Source organism: Culex quinquefasciatus, chromosome 2 (genome assembly GCF_015732765.1).
Source record: "Culex quinquefasciatus strain JHB chromosome 2, VPISU_Cqui_1.0_pri_paternal, whole genome shotgun sequence".
NCBI classification, from domain to species: domain Eukaryota; kingdom Metazoa; phylum Arthropoda; class Insecta; order Diptera; family Culicidae; genus Culex; species Culex quinquefasciatus.
Window position 1 is genome coordinate 70,494,571 of NC_051862.1, and position 23,532 is coordinate 70,518,102.

General features: G+C 36.9%; 1 protein-coding gene across 1 annotated transcript in view; it reads left to right on the forward strand.

Annotated features, from left to right (window-relative positions):
* The first annotated feature begins 3,806 nt into the window (after positions 1 to 3,806).
* The window catches only part of LOC6035951 (LIM domain-binding protein 1-A), a 42,999-nt gene continuing 23,273 nt past the window's right edge, over positions 3,807 to 23,532 (forward strand). The window contains exons 1-2 of the mRNA XM_038252069.1: positions 3,807 to 4,045; positions 14,873 to 16,050. Of these exons, the coding sequence (XP_038107997.1) occupies positions 16,044 to 16,050 (7 nt within the window). The 5' untranslated portion in view covers positions 3,807 to 4,045; positions 14,873 to 16,043. The remainder of the gene's footprint in view (positions 4,046 to 14,872; positions 16,051 to 23,532) is intronic.

Sequence of the window (23,532 nt, forward strand, 5' to 3'; positions counted from 1 at the left end):
TATGGATGGTCCCTAGTAGTGGTGAGCAAAACCGCTCATTTCTGTGAGCCGCTCATTTTCGTTCGCTCATTTAAATGAGCGGCTCTTTTGAACGGCTCATTCGCTCATTTCGCTCAAAGTCAGATAGTAGACTGGAATGAACTGAAGCATCTGCTCAAGATATTTAAATTTTTTTTCAAACGACCAATGGAGTGTCCATGAGTGTCACGCTTCGTATGATTTTTGTTGATTGATAATTAAAAAAATATATGTTTTCATCGCACTTATTCTGAACAGATTGGAGATCGTCCATAAAACATAGAAAATCGTCGATTTGCTTTATCCTTTTTTGGAGAAAAAACATTGATCTCTGAAATCCACAAATGTCGAAAACTTTTTTCATAGAGAGGTAAATAAAGTTTGTTTGTTTAACAAACTTGAGTTTTCTTCAAAAGTGAATATTTCCAACCACATTATTGCTTTCAGTCGTTAAAAGTTATGAAAAGTAAGCTGAATTATCGTTTTGATAATTATTTTTCCATTATTTTGTGAAACAATATATTTAAGTTGGTGTTCAGTAACAGGCATATTTGAGGTAGCCTTTTACTGCACTTGATAAAATAGTCTTGAAATGCAGTTTTTTGTTTAAAAAGAACATCTTTTATTAATGACAGCAAATGAATGATCAAAACAAGCGTCAAACAAAAAGATCAGAAAAAAATGCATTAAGAAAACTATTGAACAGTCCAATACATGGATTAAAACCGCAAACTAGCATACGAACTATGTTCGAATGCGTGTAACAACTTCATATACATAACATTTGAGAAATGTATCGATATTTTCATAATGAGATCATGCAACATCGGGCGACAGTCAGTTGATTCAAAATCACAGGCGCCCCGACACGGGCTAGCACCAAGCATATAATATTGGAACATGAGGCGACCGGTGAGAACCTAGTTTCCCCTCTTTTCTCCACAGCACCGTCACCACCAGCGCGTGGAAAAACGAACCGAACGAGAGCGAATGAGCGAGAGCGAAATAACGAAAGAGTGAGCGAAAACGACGCCGTTTGACGACGTCGACGACGGCGCGAGCGACGCTAATCAAGCGCTCCGTTCGTTCTTTCCGTTCATTCGCTCTCGCTCATTCGCTCTCGTTCGGTTCGTTCTTCGACTCGCTCTTTGATTTGACGGTTCTTTGAAAAGAACCGGTTCACAAAATGAACCGCCGCTCATTTTTTCTGAGCGGTCGCTCATTCGTTCTTTAGCTTGAGCCGGTTCATAAGAACGGTTCGCTCAAATAAGCCCATCTCTAGTCCCTAGTGTGTGTGAACTCCGTGTAAAGAGGGTGTCAAACAGACGTGCATCGGCACTCAATAGCACTTCACCACATTTTGAGATGATTGCCTTCGTAAACCGGCAGAGTGAAGCTTTGCTCACTGTGCATCAAAACAAGCTTTAGTTCGATGCTTTTAATAATCGTTGTTCACTATGCAATTTGGATTAGCAAAAATTGAATAGTGATTTGAATATCACAAAAATTTCAAGTGCTTAATGTGCTATTTACCACTCAAAAAGCACTTCATCACTAAAACTAGCGAATAAGTGAAGATAAAGGTATCGGTCGTTCAGAACCTCATAGTGCATTGCAAAAAAATACTTTAGGCACAAAACAAATTGATATGGTGCCTTTTCCAAGCCATGGCCTTAGAAAAACTATCAAGTGCTATTGAGTGCCGATGCACGTCTGGTGTCAAACTAAAAAGTGTTCGTTTGACAACAATTGGTGTCCAACCGTCGGGATTCGAGTGTTCTCCCTATGTCTTTTTACGGACTTGAAGGGAGGACGCTAAAGGTAGCCGATCACGGAGCAATATCTTCGACGGCCAACTGGCCCGAGCATGGGTAAATAACAAGGGAAATGCGTAATAATACCTTTTTCTGGTATCAATACCAAATTTTGGTATTCTTGGACCCTTTAAAATTTGTCTTAAAGATTATGCAAGAGCAAAATGTGGTATCATACCAATTTAAGGTATTGTTTTGATATTGCAAAATTGCAGAATTTTTCAATGATCGAACACCACATTTTGGTATTCTTTTGGTATTACAGTATTTTATCAAATTCCTCTGCAACTATGGGAAAATTTTGACCAATTTTTACAAAATAATTAATTTTGCGCTTTTAATGATGTCTCAAAGCGAATGCTTTCATTCAAAACCAGAAATTTCAAACTTGATTTTAAACATTTTTGATATACCCCCTATAGAAATGACTTGAAATTGTGGAAAATTTTCTAAGTCAGGATGGCACATTTTGGTATTATTTTGGTATTTAAGTGTTTTATCAAATTCCTCTGAAACTATGGGAAAATTTTGACCAATTTTGACAAAATAATTAATTTTGCGCTAAAATGATGTCTCAAAGCGAATGCTTTCATTCAAAACCGGAAATTTCAAACTTGATATTAAACATTTTTGATATACCCCCTACAGAAATGACTTGAAATTGTGGAAAATTTTCTAAGTCAGGATGGCACATTTTGGTATTATTTGAATATTGAAAGGTTTCATCAATTTTCTCTGAAACTATGGGAAATTTGTTAAAAAAATTTTAAAAGTTAATTAATTTTGCGCTATAATGACTTGAAACCCAAAAATTTTAAAGATGATTTTAAAAATTAGTGTGATATACCCACTAGTATTTTTTTCAAAAACGTTGAAATATCTCTAAGTCGGGATAACCAAATACTTTGAAAAACGAGTCAATCGACAGATTAATGAATTTTGGTGAATTTCAATTCAGTTTCATTTTAATAATACTTATTTTTCAATCTTGTTATTTTTCAGAAGCTTCAAGAACTTCAAGCACAGGCCGTTCATCAATGACAAATGCATTCGGTGTGGTGAAGAATATCACTAATAACAACATGGAATCATTAGGTGAGTAGATTTGGCTGTTGCATATGAATAATTTCCGTTTTTTCACTAACTGCAACTGCTGCACTAAAAATGGTATGAAAATACCAAATTTTGGTATTACTTGTTCAAATACCAGCGACCATAATGTGCTCTTAGTTGCCCAGTAAGGTAAAATACCATGAAATCATACCAAAATCATGTATGTGAAAGACCACAGAAATACCAAAATATGATTTTCCAAGGGCGCGGGAATACCTCAAAATAAAACCATGGCAATACCAAGTTTTGGTATTCAAGCAATGTTCAAAAATCCAGAAGACCTCAACTTGGTATTGAAATGGTTTTATTTTGAGGTATTATTTTACCCTTGGAATAACATGGTTTGGTATTGTTGTGCCCTTACACATACAAGATTTTGGTATGATTTCATGGTATTTTACCATCTATTACTGGGCAACCAAGGGCACATTTTGGTCGCTGTTATTTGCCCAAGTAATACCAAAATTTGGTATTCCCGTGCTATTTACCCCTGCTCGGGGGTAGGAGTCCGATGCAGCCAAAATTTCTGGGGGTTGGTTGTTCAACTCATATTTTGTTATCCATTCATCCTCGGACAAAGTCCAATGCGTCAAATGCAGGTGGGCAATATTGAAACGTCACTCGGTCGACATAAATGACGCTCTCTTTTACTCTTTCGCTCCTGTGTATTCTCTTGCGTAGCTAAGTCGACATACAAACGCAAAGTTTGTGAGAAGCGAATAAGGTACGCCAGAGTTGCCGCTTAGAGCGAGACAAACTACTCCATCGAGAGCAGAATCTCAAGGGGATTGCGTGCTTCCGTCCCTTTCTCGTACCGGCCAACCTCTGCTCTGACAAACCTTGCGCGTCAATGCCTGCTACGACAGCGACCGCTGGTGCCGTCTTCGTGCAATATATTTTAAAATGGCCGTCCGACATGGTCACGACGGATAGCGAGCGATAGTGTGTTGTGCGGAGTGTATTCGTGAAAAAAGTGTATCCGGATGGCGTCTGTAGTGCAGTCTGCGTTCGTGACGTGCTAGTGGTGCTCGGAGTGACGAAGAACGGTGCTGAACCACGACGGAAGCGGCCCAAATCCGGCCGACGGTATCCGCCGGAAGGTTGGACCATTTTTTTCTTGCCATTGGGAGGACTGAAAAAATCCTCTCGTCGGACGCGAAAAAACTTCCCGGGAGCGTTTTTTTCTTCGTTTCTTGCTGTGTTCCTCCTCTTCCCTTCCTCCTGCGCTCAAGTGTGTGTTTGTGTGTGCGTTTTTTTTTGTTTCCTTCTCTTTCTTTCACAATGGGGGCTGCTCGACGATAGGTGGCTTCGTTTGTGTGTTGCTATCTCTTTCGCTCACCTTGGTGGTTATGGTTTTTGAGTGCTGTGTCGACCTTTTTTTTTGTTTTCCCCAATGTGGGTGTGTTGGTGTGAGCTTGCGTGGAAAGGTTGAGGTGAAGGTGTGTGTTTGGTTGGCAGCGCTGTCAGACAGTGCGCGGTGAAAAGAGTAGGGCACGCAGTGTTGCCAGGTTCGGGAAGGCTAGAGTGTTTGTTGAGTTTTAAATTGTGTAAACATTGCTTGGTGAAACATGCAAAACTGTGGTTGCAATTCCGGTTTCAATGAGCATTTTGTTTGTGTGAAGCAAAAACAGAAGAAGCAGTGCAGGATTCTTATGTGAATGAAACAAAGTTGAAAAGTGACAGGAACGGTCGATTTCAAAATACGGAAGTGAAAATCGAATACAAAATTGCATAATACCGAGAAGCAGGTGACATATACAAGCAAACTAACTCATATGGAAAGATCATGAACGCAACGATCAACTTGTCAAAGTAAGACAATACAGTGACGGGTCCGCTAATGAGAGAGCATTGTGACAGGTGCCTATTAAGTTTTCACAACCGATTCGCGAATTTGGATCACAACGCGATTCGTTCTGCTGGCAACCCGGCACAGTGGTGTGTATGCTAGAGCAAATCAAAGAAGAAAAAACTCTGTGTGTGGAAGAGTGGCAGTTTTCTTCTTTTCGATTTGTGTGTAGTGTTGCTGCTGTGCGGCTGTTTGTGTAAGTTTTGTTTCGCTGGCGGTGGATGGAAAATCAGCGGCGGTGGCTGTTGTGGTGTTGGTCGTCGATATTGGGGCCGCCGTGAAGAGAAGATCTTCCTCGGCTTGTTCAATACACACTCTACGACGGCCGATATCTTTATCGCGGTTGCTCCACGCGCGTCATCGTCGACGTTTCCATTAAAATCGCGCCACGACGGTCGTGGAACGTCAAATTGGGATCTAAGTAGACGACGGAGATGGTGGAACAATTCACGATTGTTGTGCGTAAAAGTTAAAGAACATAATAAAGTGTCAGAGGAAGAATGCTGGTAAGGACGATCGCAAGTGCTCCTTTTTTTCGGCAAGCTCACAAACACATTAGTGGAAAAATTGAAATCCTGTAGCACTTGAGCAGCGTTTGCTCTCTCACTCTGTGTGCCTCTGCCAGCGGAGTAGCGGATGCGCTCAGGTGGAAAAATTGCCGATTTGCAATCGGTCCCGGGTTTCCACAGCAACAAATCGAACTACCGGGGCCCGAACTCTGGAGACATGGACTAGGGGGGATCAGTGAGTTTCATTGAATTTTCCCGAGAAACACCGAACAAGTGACCACATAAAATACTTCAATCAGAGATCGAAACACCATGTTGGAAAAGATTTTGAAGAAGTTGCACACGGATTCACCTGTATGTGTGTTGTTAATTTCGTGAACATAGTGGGCAAAGTGAAAGAAGAACACAGAAATAAAAACGCTACACACAGTGTGAAACCTTTGTGGTGTGTGGATGTTATTGGGTTGGCGCGCGGAAGCTAGAGAAAAGTAAAGAGCAAGGTGTGAGTGTGTGGAAGAGGGGACTCCGACCCCGTCTCCTCCACCGCCACCAATCTTGGACGGCCTTCTCGGCCGACGAATAACACGGAATACTCACCCATACAAACCCATCTCGCACACCGTCGCCGTCACACTACCACCGCTGCAAAAGAACTTAAATTTACACCCGCCGCGCTCGCTCCTCTGTCCCTCCCTCCACCGTGTTGTGTCGGTTCCGAGCGACGTTTCGTCGATGATGGTCTCAAAAAATCACCGTCCAGCAAGCCAGAGCCAGAGTTGCCAGCGCCGTTGTGATTGATAACCGAAGTGTGGATGGGACAGTGAGACAGTTGGACAATGCAGACAGACTGTCGTTTCGTCGTTGCTAATGTAAACAGTCGCGCGGGTGATGTTCACGTATGCGAGTAGTGATTTACCTGGAAATTGTAAATTGTGTAATAATGAAAGATAGTCGTTAGCGAGATATGCACTTTCGAAGTGAATGCAGGTTTTAGTTATGCAAGCTATCACAATAACAAAAATATTGTATGCGCAACTATGAGAATCCAATTAGAATGGTTAAAATGTTTAATGAAATTAAGGATAGTTTTTGGCTTTAACAAGGCGACGGCAACATTTCAAAAGGCATCATGTACATCTTGACACATTCTGGGTTATTGCATATTCTGAAAGTACTCCTATTAAACTACCTCTCCACCAAAAATGAGCACAAGTTAGGGGAAATATACCCATTTTAATCACGCTAAGTCGTTCGACCAATTCTCATAACTTTTGCCGTTTTCCGCTATTAAATTAACAGATGTATCAACAATGGAGAGTTGCTTGCTCAATTTTATTTAGCTATTTATTACTTTGTAACAGTCAAAAACACTCCATGAAAGCTGTAACTCATGATCAAAGTGCTGATAGGCCAATAATAGAAATAGGCTGAAAAAGGGTATAGTTTCCCTACTTCAGTAAAGTCTGTTTAATAATGATTTTAAATAAAGTAACATAAACAAAATCTCTGGCATCATCAATGCCTGCTTATAAAGCCCTGTCAACCTGTCAAATAAAAGACTACATGAACCTCGTGACGAAAAAAAGCATAATGAAAAAGACGCCATGTACATTTGCCGACGAAAAGCGAATCATAACAAAACTTCCCCTCCGCTTGCAAAAGGCGCCATGTACATTCGGCGAAGAGAAACGAATCATAACAAAGGGTGATATAGACGTTGGCGATTTCAAAAGTAGTTATGTTTGTTTTTCTTAAATATAATGAAAAAAATAATGTTTTATTGAATATGGATGATCACGTATCAAATAAAAGCAACGTTTTTCATCGTTTGTTATCATTACAACTTCTGCTTTTGCTTTTATATTAAAATGTGAATTGAAGAATGATGCTAAACTTTCGAATGAGTTTTTCTCAAAAAACATGGTTTTTATATAATGCATTTTGAAACATTGGCGTCGAAGTTATTTGATTAGTGTGAAGGAATGTGCAAATTTTGAAATAGTTTTCATGTTTCAAATATTTATTTAATTGACTTCTTAGTTGCATAGTTCGGAAATTAAATATTTTAAGATGGTTTAATTGATTTTTTAGTTTCAAATAGGTTGAATTTACATCTAAACTCAAATAAATATTTTTTTTTTTGAAATTTTGCATTTTAATCGTTCATTTTAATCAAAAAGACAGAAGACAGAAAATATGTCAAAATCTGGAACAGAAAATATGTCAAAATCTGGAACAGATAATGGTTATTCTGGTGGAAACTAGGAAAATCATTTACCCCCAGTTTGTCCCAAGATTTATTTGGTGACCTTGCCCAGGATATTTTTTTCAAATTGATTTACGGTCGTTCAATGTGGCATTGCTTTTAGCAAATAAGCTTTATCATGGTGAACGATAAAATCTGCAGATTTAACTTAATTTCAGGACCCAATTCTGACTGTTTTTGTAATATAATTATTCATCAACTTGAAGGTTTTTATTGTTGGGCATGTAAGAAAGTCGAAATCACCATAAAATCGTCACACAATTCTTATTTTTATGATTTGTTCACGACACTAGATATATTTTTGTAAAATTTGAAACGTAAGTTTTACTTTTACTTTACAAATTTACAAAAGTTGATAATATTATTTAATTTTTTGGATTCGTTATTGTAAAATTTTGAAGTTACAAAACTGTACTTTCCCTGTTCGCATAAATGTCCCATATGCATTTTCATCACTTTACTTTTGAGTTAGATATCCATTTTGGTTCAAATTCGTCTTTCAGATAAACCAATAATTTCCAGGTATTTTGCGAAAACATAATACCTGGAGTGTTTTTTTGAAATGGTCCAATAAACCAAATTTTCCAGTTTTTGCTTTTTGGGTGTTTTTAATACCCCCGACTCAAGGCGGTTTCAAAAACACCCAAAAATCAAAAACTGGAAAATTTGGTTTATTGGACCTTTTTAAAAAATAAAACAACTTCAGAATTGTAAACTAACAAGGTATTTTGTTTAATTACTTTTTTACATGAATAAATTTCCACAAACAAACACTGCTCATCTTCAATTTGTTTCTCTCAATTCGCCTACAGCTTCAAATTCAAGCACATTTTTTATCAACTAACTTACATGCGATTCCATTGACAAGTCCCCATGGAGCCTTCTTCCAATTCCCTCCAACAAGAACAACATTCCAGTACACAACTGGATCACTCATCACGGGGTCACTTATCATCGCATCCACCTGGCAACTCTGCTGTCAGGCAGGGCTTCTTCTCCGGCAACGGATTCCTCCCATCACGGATCGACCCCGTCATATTATTTTTTTGTTTCGTTGTTTCTCTCTGGTTTAGAGTTGGTTGATTTTGTTGGTTTGGTCGTCGTGTCTCCTCTCCTTCTCATCATCATCATCGTCGTCGTCGACTTCTTTTTGGTTTACGGCAGTTTTTTTTCCCTCTCGCTCCTCTGAACTCTTCTCTTCGTACTATTCACGTACACTTTTTTTACTGTTGTTTGTTGGCTGCTGTGACTCTCGCGCTCCACCGCCACCGACATATCGCGGATTTGGATTTGATGCTTTTGCCAGCAGTGAGCTTTTCCCTACGGATTTCCCCGGTGTTCAAAACTAGGGTCTCAAGTGTGGTTCATTGAAACACTAAAAAAGTGATTGTGGATTGTACGAAAGAGCATGGATTTATACATAGTTAACCAATCCACGGTTATTTAAACCGTGGATTTCCCTTTATTTCTATTGTTGCAATATCACTTTACAAAATACAGTCCAGACTCGCATATCCGAAGTTTCGATTATACGGCACTTCAGATGATCGAACCATTAACATTTTTTATTTATTTTCTTACTTTTAACATAAAATTTCAGTTCTGTGACCCCATTTTAGTCTAATATGCATAGTTGACTGTATTAAATTTCAAAATGCATTTTTTTAGTATTCCATCAGCGTTACTTTGGTCGATTAACCCATGTGAAATTTTACAAGGCCTTCGAATAATCGAGTCTGAACTGTATATTAAAATGTATTTGTTAATTTAGTTTTCTTGTTTTACTGGGTTTTTTTGCAAAATTTCCTGACAGTCTTTTCTGTTTTTTTTTTAATTAATGATCGATTTTATCTCAAAATTTAATATATAATGATGATTCTAAAATACACAAATACACTAAAATTCACATTACATCGTTCGTTTTGAGATGTCATTTAGATGCAAAATTAATTACCCCGTCAAAATTGGTCCAATTTTTCTAATTGTTCTTTATCTTTATCATCCCGGTACGAGAATCGAACTCACGATTTCTGTACGCCGCTAGTTGAAACACATCCCTTACCGGTTCTGATTTTCAGTGAGCATTTTTATTATGACTTTACCGAGTCAGACAGGAATCGAACCCATTTCCTTCCGCTTACAAGGGACCATCCATAAACTACGTGGACACTTTAGGGGGGGGGGGGGTGGTATGGCGATTGTTCACGCTCCATATAAAAAAGTAAAAAAGGGGGGGTGGGGGGGGGGGGTAAGATTTCAAAAAAAATGTCCACGTGGTTTGTGGATGGTCCCCAAGGGGTCTTAGAAAATTGTTAACGATAGAAGATATTTTATTTAAAAGTTAACTTGGTAAGGGAGCGTTATTTCATTACGTAACGCAACATTTGGGATTATTGACCTCCCTCGCAACCAAATTTCCATACCATGAAGCGCAACACATCCAGCGTCCCCTTCTTCTATACCTATGCATTACGTGACCATTCTCGAGAGTTTCAATTTCCCGGGTATCGAGAGTTGAATTTTGCAATTTCCCGGGAATTCCCGGGTATCGGGATTTTTTGCTATGCCAAAAGTGCCAATAATTTAAAAACAAAAGTACTTATTTTTCTTCTTTTTAATGGATTTAGTTACAATTAATTCAAGAATTAATAAATAATTATTCAATGAAACGGTAATGCCTCAGTTTTTTTAGGAACTTTTTTTACTTTTGGATTTTTTATTTTCAATCTCCAAATACAAGATCGTTTATTGGACTATTTTGGATTCAAAGTTGTCGAATCATTCGCACTAAGTGATTTTTCAAAAAACAATTAAAGCTATTTTTTCTTCTTCTTAAGGTCAGTTATCGGAGAACCCGAATGCTCACAATTGACGTACATCAATTACAAATAATGCCAGATTTTTTTTTTCTAAAATATAATTTAATATTAGCGAAACACAAAATAACTTCTTGACATCAAAAAAGAAATTTAACTTGATACAGCGAAATCAATTTGCTTAGGGGACCATCCATAAACCACGTGGATACTTTTTTGGGAATCTCAACCCCCCCCCCCCCTTCGTGGACAATTGTCCATACAAAAAAAATCTTTTTGTATGGAGCGTGGACAATCGCTTACCCCCAAAGTGTCCACGTGGTTTATGGATGGTCCCTTAGCATTAAAAAAAAAACTAGATAATGAAGATTGCTATGCTCGAGAGAGGATTTTTAAAATTGAACTTATCATGAAGAGGGTTTTTTCCACTTAGAAATAATTAGGCTTAGCTTAGTGATTTTTCACGCTCAAAAATAGCAAATTTCACGGGGACCTCAATTTCTAAACACCAAATTTCACGCAAATTTCGCGGAACGTGAAAAATGTTGAAATAACTCTGAAAATCTCTGGCGTTTAAATCACAGACACTACTTTTTATGTTTCATTAAATATTATTCTTCAATAAACTAAAAAAATCCTCACTAAATTTTAACTTGACACAAAAAAAAATCTCCCTATTTTCAAAAAAGTTTCCATCTGGTTAATGGATGGGCTCTATTTATATTTTGAAACAAAATGTAAGCATGCGTATTCTCATTTATTGAACTGCCTTTTTACTAACGTCATGATTCGAAATCCGGACACTTAGTAACATATCATTTTTGTTATAGCTGGCAAAACATCATGTAATAAGTTGGAAATGTAGAAATATCATCAGCATGTAGTATAAACAGTCAGTTTCAAGAAAATGCATGCAAAATGTGTCTTTTATAACAATTTTTTATTAGAATTCTAAAATTAAAATGACTTGATGTGCTTCGAATCCCGGACACTGATAAAAGCTGATTCGAAATCCGGACACTTTTGCTTCGAATTCCGGACACTCGATTTTACTTAAGATTCGCACAAATTTGGACTGAAATGTTAGTGAATGGCATTCTTTAGGTCTCCAATAAGCTGTTAACATCAAAACAATCGATTGTTTATATAAAAATTTGCTAGAATTTAAGGAAATCGAAACCATAAATTTCTACTTTGCCTTCCCGGTGCTTCGGACGCCTATGAAATATTTCAAGTGAAATGTTTCGCATTTTTGGTAAACTTATAATTTTATTGTATTAAATTGTTTTGGCATTATCCACAGCGTTCAAACAAACTTTAAATGAAAGTTCATGTTGGAATTCATCAAATAAAACAGTTTTGACATTCATAATGCGAACTTATATCCTAAAAAATGATAAAACAAGATGAAGTGTCCGGGTTTCGAAGCGTCCGGGAATTCGAATCATGACGTTATTATGAAGCAAAAAAGCTTTCTCTGATTTGCTTCTGTTTTATCAGTTTACATTTCATTGAATTTCATATCAAAGCAAGATTCAACAATCTTGTCCAGCCAAAATGAGTAAAATATTTTTTATTTTCCGCAACAATAAGTCCATTCAAAATATGTTTTAAGGATTTAACCTTCTTTTTCAAAAACTTTATTGAAAATCAATAGGCAAAAATAATATAATTGGTAACGAAATCGAAATTTTTATTCAAAATATGAACAGAAAACAGAAAAGGTGCTATTTTTAACTTTCACGAGAATCATCCACCCAAAAAATCAAATATGGTTAAAATTAAACAGGACTCAGAAAAAAATCTGAAATGTTTTAAAAGGTGATTTCAGAGATAAAAACGTTACTTAATCCACCCTTAGGTGGTTGGCGCCTTCCTCACATTTAAAGGGTGCTATCCAAAATGCAAAAAGTGCGTAAATAACACTTTAGTGCTTATAACTTTTGATAGGGTTGTCAGATCTTCAATGTTTTGGACGCGTTGGAAAGGTCTTTTGAATACCTATCCAACGATAGTTCGCATGAGAGATCCGAACAACGTTTTCATCAACATATCTGAGATCCGGCCTCCAAAAAGCGTATAAATAGCACTTAAGTGCTTATAACTTTTGATAGATTTGTCAGATCTTCGATGTCTTGGACGCGTTGGAAAGGTCTTTTAAATACCTTTCTGAAAATGTATAGCATGACGAGTTTTCTTACAAAAACCACCCTTTTTACAATCTTCCGGACCTTTGTTAAAATCGTTATTTAAGCATAACTTTCGAAGTACTTAACCAAAATATATGGGACCCCAAGACGGATCGAATGACGCCAAAACCGACAAAATCGGTTCAGCCAATGTCGAGATAATCGAGTGACAATTTTTTGATCAACATCCCACCACACACACAGACATTTGCTCAGAATTTGATTCTGAGTCGATAAGTATACATGAAGGTGGGTCTAGGAGGCCTTATTGAGAAGTTCATTTTTCGAGTGATTTTATAGCCTTTCCTCAGTAACGTGAGGAAGGCAAAAATAGTCTTCATTCATGAATAAAACAAAGTTGAATTCTTTAAATTTCTTTTAAAATTAAACCTTTCAAATAAAAGAGTAGTAAGTTTTTTTACTACAGCGAATGAAAATATTTGCAAATTAAATTAGTTTCTTAAATACTAAAAAATCTGAACAATTCTTCAAATGGTTCATATCAATCTTTTCAATTGAAAACTAATAAAATTTACTTAAATAGTCTTTATTGTTGAAATATTTATTATGATGCTATTTGAAAAAAAAAATGATTTGAGAAAATTGATAAATTTTAAGAATTTTATACCGTCCGCGAAATCGTCAAAATTCACTAATTATACTAACTATATATTAGTAATTGAACAAGGTTATTCACTCGCTTAATTCTACAGTAGTTCTGAAGATTATTTTATTCCTATTTGAGTTAGATACAATATTTTGAGAGAATCGTTACAGTTTCGCACAAACATAAAATTTCACGGGATTTCGCGGAAAAAGACAAATTTCGCGGATTTCACGTTGTCCGTGAAATTTCACTAAATTTAGAAATAATATATAAAAATAATATTTGAAAAACTTAAGTTTTCATTTCTGGGGTGTAATTGGTAAGCATGCTTTAAGGTAAATTTCGGGATCCACTTTTTTTTTTGCTTCTCTCAATTATAATTATTGGATTTTTTTACAAATTAAAATAACACATTCTAAAATAGAACAAAAGAGAAGCATTGGTTTGTTTTAATTTGAACATCAAACATTGAACATCCTATGTCATAACCTAATTCGAATTTTCAATTATTTTTTTTGTAAGTTTGTATAATTTTGCTTCGATATTTACTCGTACCTATAAAAGTTCCCGGAAGTTCCGACCAAATTTCCCGGGATTCGAGAGGTCGAAAAATGATCGATTTCCCGGGAAATTTTTCCCTGAATTTCCCGCTCGTCACCCTTTAATTACGTAATAAAATAACGCTCCTTTAATACAGTCGAATCTATAATGTTCAATCTTCTCTCTCTCTCTCTCAATGTTGCTTCTTCTTTGGGTTGTTAAATGCTCTTCTTTTCTCGATATTCTTTCCAGCTCGATAAAGTCCTTGCTCGATGATTACTTGGATTTCATTTGCTCAAAAAAAACTTTTTGCAATTCCGTCGTGAAACCACTCACTTTTCTTGTCATTCTTGAACGACGAAATAGCCTACTTTTCTGTACCAAAAATAACAGAATCGAATAGCAAAACTTTTCAAAATAAATGCTGAAAAGTTCTTCTTTTCAGCGCTCAAATGGGTGCTGAAAAGTTGAACTTTTCAGCACTTACACTTTTCAACATTTTTTTGATTTAAACGATTTATTGACAAAATACATGGAAATATGACTTAAAATTTCATTCAGTGAGTGTTTTTGGAATCGCAAAAAATGTTGTATGGAACTCGTTGCAAAACTTGATTTTTTCAGCACTCTCCGTATTTATCCAACTCGGTGAACCTCGTTGGATAAATGTACGACTCGTGCTGAAAAAATCCTCTTTTTGCAACTTGTTGCATAAACTACTATTTCGGTTGTCAATATTTTCTCATGTTTAGACATTTTTTGCGAAAAGGTTCTTTGTAGATAGTCTGACATTCGTTTCTGGACGTTGGCGTGATTGTGGTCCATAGATGGGTATAAAAATAATATAATAATAATAAAAATAATATTTTCAATCGAGTCATTATTTAACATCGTTCTGTGAACTGATGCTTCTCTTCCTCGATGGTCATATGGATATCGTCATCCAAGATCGGGGAATAAACGAAACGGATTTCAAATGCTGGGAGTTAGCAGGCATTCTTTCGAGATTAAGAGATCGAGTGAATGAGCGCTCAAATTCCGCGCAATCTTGAGCAATGGATGAGGAATGGAATGGAGGAAGCAAATCATGTCAGCGAAAATTGAAGGAAGTTAATAATGAAAACTCTCTCTCTCTCTTTCTGCTTTAACAGATTCAGCAACAACAGCAGCATCAAAACAGTTCAGCAACAGCATAACTAGCAGGAATCAATAATTTCCTTGAATTAATAAAAGAAGATAAGAGGAAAAGCCAGAAGCAGTCAACGCGAAGAAAACGAAGAAGTCAAAGTGCAATAATATAATTTTCCCCGTGCGGAATCAGAACGAGTGCTGCTGCTGCTGATGGCCATCAATGAAGAAGAAACAGACAACCTTCGGTTTGTGCGGCAGTTGTAAGAAAACTGTGTGTGAGCAAATTTTTTGACAGCAAACAAGAAGAGAAGCACCTTTCCTGAGGTTTGGTGGGTCTTTCTGTATTTGTGCTGCGTGTAAGTGTGTGACGGAGTTTTTTTTTGGGATGAAAATACACAAGAAGCAAAGAAGCAGCGAAGAGCAGTTAGTTAAGCCAAAACGTGATCGTAGAGGGAAAGAAGAAAACGAAAACGAGATCATTGTGTGTTGTTTCCAGCTTGTTTTTCCCTCTACCTAGTTTTGAGTCAGTGAGTGAATTTGTGGTGTTGTTTTTTTTATTATTATTTTCGGGCCTGTACAGTTAATTAGTGTGTTAAGATGAACCGGAATTTGGTGAGACTGGAGTGTTCCACCACAACCTCAACCGACGATCGCTACTGTTACCGGTACTGCTCAAGCTCAAGCCGTGTTCACTGTGGTTCGTCTGCGTCAGCTCGTCGTCTCCTCAAAAGCCGTCATCCTCGCCATCATCATCATCCCGGAGGAGTCGCCTAGTCGTAGATACGAACCACCCACCACCCTCCTTCTCCACCCACAATCCCACGCGCCTGACAAGCAAAAAACACGCGCGCGAATCCACGTTTTCGAGGGTCGTCGGCATACGCAATACGTACGTACGTACACGCGTAGCAGGAAAAATTCCCCCCCAAAAATAAAGAAAAGACGAGATAGAGCGAAAGAGACTCTGTAACTGTACCACTAATAATAAAGAGGGAATAAGAAGAAGAGAAGGAAAAAGAAAGTGGCGTAGGGAAAGCTTGGAAGACACCGCGAAGCGAAACGTGTGTCGTCGTCGTCGGCGGCTTGTTGTCCAACCGACCGACCCATCACCACCCACCTCCCGCTACCAATCCCCGAAAAAAAGGGGAGAGAGAGAGAGAGATTTCGCGTCAGCGTTTTCCCGTTTAGAATATGATAGGTAAGTGTTGGTTTTGCAATTGATTTAATAGTTAAATATTGAAAAATAAAGATAAAAGATTTTCCAAGGTCTGACAACCCTACCAAAAGTTATGAGCACCTAGTGTTTTCATCAGGGCTGCGTAGTTGAGTATTTTTGGGTAGAATTTGAATTGATAAAAAAAATAACCGACTTAGACTCCGGCCTCTTAAGATTCTGCAACTCCGACTCCGGTTCCTTGAAAATATCCGACTCCACTGACTCTGGCTCCAACTCCCTGGTTTTTATACACATTTTTAAGGCCGGATCTTAAATATAGTGATGAAAATGATGGGTAGTCGAGATTCAATGATTCCTTTCCTAAAGATATCGCAACCCTACCAAAAATTTGAGTAGCGAAGTGAAATTTCGCTAACAATAAAAACGTTGAATTTACAGAACATTCAAATGCTATTTATTTTGGATGACATAATTATATAAATGTGAGGAAAAGAGCAGCAACCACTTTATGGTGAAAAGAGCAATGTTTTGGAAGTTTGCATTGATATGTTCAGTAGGGTGGGTACGTTTTTCAAAAAGTTCTCGGATCAAGTTTTAGTATGGTTCCCCTTGTAGGGCATGCCCATAGGGACTTTCATGCCAAATATCAGCACATTTGGTTGTAAACTGGCTGCGCGCATCAGGGTTAAAGTTTACATGGGAATTACTATGGGAAATTGGAACTTTTTGTTCAAACGCTCCTACAGGTCTGGGAAAATCACGCGCCAACTTCTGGTATGGTCAGGCCTATGCGGAATGGTCTGGAGAACATTTTTTCCGAAGAGAGCATATGGATTCGTTGTCCCTAGACCTGGCGCATCGGCAAACAATCCGATGTGTCCGGAATCAACGGTTTTCTCTGAAAAAGCATCAAATTTTCCTTAGCATGCTATGAAAGCTTGATGAACACCGCGACGCCATATGTCAGACAGCAACCACGTGTGTGAGAAACGGTTGGAATATTCAATTGCAAACCTTCTTTTAACTAGAAAATGATCATTTCGAGCAATCCTGATATTATTTAGTCGAATTCAGAATCTTTGTATCGGAAATTTGTATTATTTTTCAAATATTTCAACCACGTGGTAGCTGCCTGACGTATGGCGTCGCGGTGTGCATCAAGCTTTCATAGCATGCTAAGGAAAATTTGATGCTTTTTCAGAAACCCGTTGATTCTGGAGACATCGGATTGTTTGCCGATGCGCCAGGTCTAGGTACAACGAATCCATATGCACTCTTCGGGAAAAATGTTCTCCAGACCATTCCGCATAGGCCTGACCATACCAGAAGTTGGCGCGTGATTTTCCCAGACCTGTAGGAGCGTTTGAACAAAAAGTTCCAATTTCCCATAGTAATTCCCATGTAAACTTTAACCCTGATGCGCGCAGCCAGTTTACAACCAAATGAGCTGATATTTGGCATGAAAGTCCCTATGGGCATGCCCTACAAGGGGAACCATACTAAAACTTGATCCGAGAACTTTTTGAAAAACGTACCCACCCTAATGTTCAGATGCTGTTGTTTTAAATAAACACAACAACACTAAGCATTTCTTATCAGAAAAAGAACCTGAAGAAATAAAAATCGGGAGAATAAATTAATTGTTCCAATCAAAGAAAGAGAATTACATGAAATTCAGCATTCTACTATTTTATTCAACATTTGAAAACATTTAATTTTTTTTGGTAGGACAAATTTTATGTAAAATATTTGATTGAATTTTAAACTGTTTAATTAATTTTGTTTGAAAAATTTGTTATATTGATGTTGGCTCTATTGTAAATTCCTACAGTTCCTTTTATGACTTGATGAAAAGTGCACACTACAAGTTATCGTATCTAATAAAGCAACAAATTACAATTACAATTTTTAAATTTCCGGAATTTCTTTGAATTTTATGAAATTTCTTAATTTCGAAGAAATGGCGGAGAAAATAGAGCGAAATATCCTAGTATTATATTTCCCGGAACGTTGAATTGGACGCCTGATGGGTGTTATATGACCCACAAATAAAAATCACCAAATGTAGTCTGTAATTTTCGTATGGTCCCTACAACCATTTTCCCATTTTGATCTATATTTTAATTCAATTCTGAAAGGGTTAAAGATGGTTTAAATGGCACAATTAAAATTTTATCATAATCTACGCAATTTTTACCTGTTTATTTTTTTTAAGTTAAAAAAACCGTCAACTGTACGATTCTGAGCTATACTTTTGATATAACTAGACACTTAATATTACACACTGCATGTACAATTTTTGTAAACAAAAAAAAGTGCAACCGACGGAAAGCAAATCCAGCACCAGCAGTACGGACTGGAGCCTTAGCCCGCTCGGCCATCAGACCGATGAAGAATTGAAAGGATAAACGCATATATGAGCTTGACATTTCAGTCATGTAGGTTTCCCATAGGGACGTGGCGTTACATCGTGCTGCCATCTGGTTTTTTTAAGCGCAAGAGTGGAAAAGTGCTGAGTCATCGTCTAAAAATAGACGGCGTCCTATTTTGCCCAGCAAAATGAAGTCGATAAAGTAGTCGGTTTCGACGAGGAAAAGTGGAAAACGTGGTCTAAAAATAGCGACGCCATCCCCCTATACTGGTGGGCTACATATTTCAGGGTGTAATATTACAGAGAATTTCATAAAATAATACAAAATTTATGTTAAACCCAGGCCTTTTACACGTAGCAAAATTACTACTTTTTTTGCTGTGTTGTGAATAAAAAAAATGCGTTAAAGTATCCCGCAAACTGGAATTGAGGAACCAAAACTCTTATAAAAACGATACTTAATCCACCTTTAGGTGGTTGGTGGCAACATTCCCTTGACATGTTTAACAAATCAATTTTATTATCGATTTCTTTTGATAGGGTTCGCAGACCTTCAATTTTTCTGGCTCATCGGCAAGGTCTGATAAAAAAAACCTATCCAACGAAAGTTCACATGGAAGATTCAGAAAATATTTTTATCACAATATTTCAGATCCGGCCTGCAGAAAGTATATAAATAACACTTAAGTGCCAATAACTTTTGATAGGGATGTCAGATCCTTGATGATTCAGGCTCATTTGAAAGGTTTTTCAATTATCTAACTAACGATGGGTCGCATGATGGACCCGGACATTATTTTTACTGAAATATATGAGATCCGGTCTCCAAAAAGTGTATAAATAACACTTAAGTGCTAATAACTTTTGATAGGGTTGTCAGATCTTCAATGTTTTGGGCTCATTGGAAAGGTCTTTTTAATACCTTTCTGAAAATGTATAACATGATAGGGTTTCTTGCAAAAACCACCCTTTTTACAATCTTCCGGACATACGCAAAAATCGTTATTTTAGCATAACTTTTGAAGTACTTAACTAAACTTGCTGATTTTAAATAGAGACCTATGGGACCCCAAGACGGATCGAATGAGACTAATACGGTCAAAATCCGTTCATCCAGTCCGGAGATGATCGAGTGACAATTTTTTTGTCCACCCACCTACACACATCCACACAGACATTTGCTCAGAACATGATTCTGAATCGATAGGTATACGTGAAGGTGGGTCTACGAGGTCGAATTAAGAAGTTCATTTTTCGAGTGATTTTATAGCCTTTCCTCAGTAAGGTGAGGAAGGCAAAACGTTAATTTATCCACCGGCGCCTTCCTCACATTATTGAAGTTTTTTCTTCTAAGGTAGTAAAGCAGTTACAAATACTAAATTTAATTTTCAAACCTTTGACGTTTTGGATAACTCATCCGACGATGGGTTCCATGCCCCCTTTTCATCAGAAATCGGGCTCGTTGGAAAGGTTTTTAATCATCATCCAGCGATTGGTCGCATGCTAGGCTTGAGGCTTGAGAATTACAGGCATGTCAAAACAGTTACAACAAAAGTTATATGCTCCATTTGAATCAAAATGGTACTTGTTCGGTAATTGGGCTGAGAGCTCGGTTTCGAACACGTTGTTAAGATGCAGCCCAGTTAAACGTGGTCATGTGTTACAAAATTTGGTAGGATTTTATTTAAGGGGTTACATACATGTAGAAAATCACAAAATTTTATATCACAGAATATTTGATAAATCCACTCAGAAGATGATTATTAATCATTCCTGAAAGTTTTATGAAGATATTTCATGATTAAACTGAGTAAGAGACGATTTAAGTTCAAAATTTTGCCATGCACAAAGCGGACTGTCAAACTTGGTTGACGTTTTTCTCTAAACCCCGAGTTGATTTACGGGTGCCACGATATCTCGAGATGGGATGTACCAAATTGGCTGAAATTTGAGGTGAAGACTCTCAAGATATATCCCGTGTGCATTACAAAGCCCAATTTTTTAAATTAGCATTTGAAAAAAATACAAAAATCAAAAACTAACGGTTTTTTTTAAATAAAAAAACACAAAAATATTTTTATCTTTTTTTAAAATATACTTTTTGAAAATCGGGCTTCGTCATACACAAGGAGTCGGTTTAACGAGTCTTCACCAAAATTTTGAGCCGATTTGGTCAAGACAATGTTGAGATATCGTGGCACCCGTTTTTTGAAACTGCTCTCTTGAAATTGCTATATCTCGGCAACGATGCAACCAAATATTTTCAAATTTGTTTTGAATGTAGGTGAAAATGTATATTTTAATTCCATGAAAAAAGAATTAAAAATAAGTTGATGTGTGTGCTCAAACTAACCTCTGACTTTTTTGCCGATATACATGTATATTAGGGTGGGTACGGATTTTGGAAAGTTCTCAGATCATGTTCTGGTGTGGTTCCCCTTGTAGGGCATACCCATAGGGACTCTCACGCCAAATTTCAGCTCATTTGGTTGAAAACTGGCTTGTCTCAAGCGAGTTCAAGTTTACACGGAATTTACTATGGGAAATTTTGAATTTTCGTTCATTCGCTCCTACAGGCCAGGGGAAAACATGTAGAAACTTCTAGGATGGCCAGAAATGAGCGGAATCGTCTGGAGAACAACTTTCCCTAAGAGACCAGGTCGATTCGTTCAACCCCCATCGAGCTCAACGGAAATACATCCGGGGTTTTCAGAACCAACGGTTTTCTCCAGAAAAGCAACAAATTTTCCTTAGCATGCTATGAGTGCTTGATGAACACCGCGACGCCACATGTCAAACAGCTACCACGTGATTGTAAAATTTGCACCATAACATTTTTTTTCTTATTTGGAGGTTTAGAATACAGCTAAATAGTATCAGGATCACCATAAATTTTAATTCTATGGTTCAAAAAGTAATAAAAAGTAATTTTTTATAGACGATGCTAGTCCACGTGGTAGCTGTTTGACATGTGGCGTCGCGGTGTTCATCAAGCATTCATAGCATGCTAAGGAAAATTTGTTGCTTTTCTGGAGAAAACCGTTGGTTCCGAAAACCCCGGATGTATTGCCGTTGAGCTCGATGGGGGTTGAACGAATCGACCTGGTCTCTTAGGGAAAGTTGTTCTCCAGACGATTCCGCTCATTTCTGGCCATCCTAGAAGTTTCTACATGTTTTCCCCAGGCCTGTAGGAGCGAATGAACGAAAATTCAAAATTGAGAGTCCCTATGGGTATGCCCTACAAGGGGAACCACACCAGAACTTGATCTGAGAACTTTTCAAAATCCGTACCCACCCTAATGTATATAACCCCTTAATCCAGAAGATATCGATATTAGTACTCTTTAAATTTACAGTCCAGACTCGATTATCCGAAGGCCTCGGAAAAATTTCACTTCGGATAATTGAATAACAAAAAAATTTTTTTTTTTCGCTGTCTTATTTTTGGTTGTCGAGCTAAAGTATGACCCCTAAACTACGCTAAAGTGATTTACATTTTTTTAAATTTAAGATGGTGGCCAATATGGCGGTGACGAAATATTGAAAAATGCATTTGATTATTTAATAAGCAATCAATTACAATACAATACAAATGGGATTGCAGAACTCGAATTTGACGTTTAAAACAAAAAAAAAAAGAAAAGAAAACGAAAAAAAAAATTGTTCTTGATTCGATTATTCGAAGTCCCATACTAACCTTCGGATAATCGACCTTTGGATAATCAAAACTTCGGATAATCGAGGCTTCGGATAATCGAGTCTGGACTGTATATGAAATAAAAAGTTTAAAGATTTTTTAGTTTTTTCGTATTTTTTTCAATGTTTTGTATAATTACGCGTTCAAGTACGTAAAAAAATAAAATAAAACGCTCAAAGTAAAGACATTCCTCATATTTGAAACAGTTTAAAGATCGTCCAATGTCTACAAAACCAACCGACAAAAAAAACATTAAAATATATTTATAAATATTTTGGTATTCTTAACATTATCACAATGAAAACAGTTATTGTGATAAACGCTGAAAAAGTAAAAATAAAACACAAAACACAAATGTTGTGTACCAATTTGCTTTGGATGTCCACATGTTGTATTGGGGTTTGCTATTAGTTTGGAGCTTAGTTTAGGAGTGGTTAAATTTCAATTACACTCCATAGTCCACATAGAGATGGTTGTAAGCGTTTTGGTTACAACTGAAATTGTTTTTGCGGCAATTGTGGATGAACTGTTTGGGACACATTTCGCCTGTTGACCAAATTGGTTTTGTTTTGTCGAATTTGAAACTTTCTAATTATTTGTTAGGCTAGGCTAGTAACAGTTGTTTACAGGTGCCCGTTTAAATATGGGTCATTCCAGGTCAACTGAGTACACTTTTGGACTCGACCTTCACCGATTTGGACCAAACTTGGAGGGAACGTTTATCTATTGATAGTTAACAGAAATCCCAATTTTGGTGCTGATTGGACCATCCCTCTATTTTTGGCACCGCCCTCTTTTTTGGCAATTTTCTAAAAAACTTTTTTTCTTTTAATCATAACTTTGCAACTATTTGAGCAAAAGACTTTCTACAGGTTGCATTTTATAGAAAATTGTCCAAGGAATTCGATAAAAATAAAATTTTAACCCTCAAATGCCCACTAATATTATATTTTAACGTTTTAAGTATAAAAATTCAGTTTTGACCAAATGATTATATTTTTATTTGTTTTATTTTATCACCATCGTGTTCCCCGGACAATTTTACATTATAATCAATGTGTATCTCAAACTAAAATGAAATATTGGCGAGATACAGCGATTTTACTTAAAAAAGTTTGATTTTGCACTGCACTCTGTCCTATGAATTCAAATCCGAAATAAGTTTCTCACATATAAAAACCGAATTATGCGAGATTCATTCCTTTTTGTTGAAAAGTACACCATGAACTTCCGAGTGCTGCGCAAAATCAAACTTTTTCAGTAAAATCGCTGTATCTCGTCAATAGTTCATTTTAGTTTGAAGTCTACATTGATTATTATGTAAAATTGTCCGGGAACACGATGACGATAAAATAAAAGAAATAAAAATATAATCAATTGGTCAAAACTGAATTTTTATACTTAAAACGTTAAAATATAATATTAGTGGGCATTT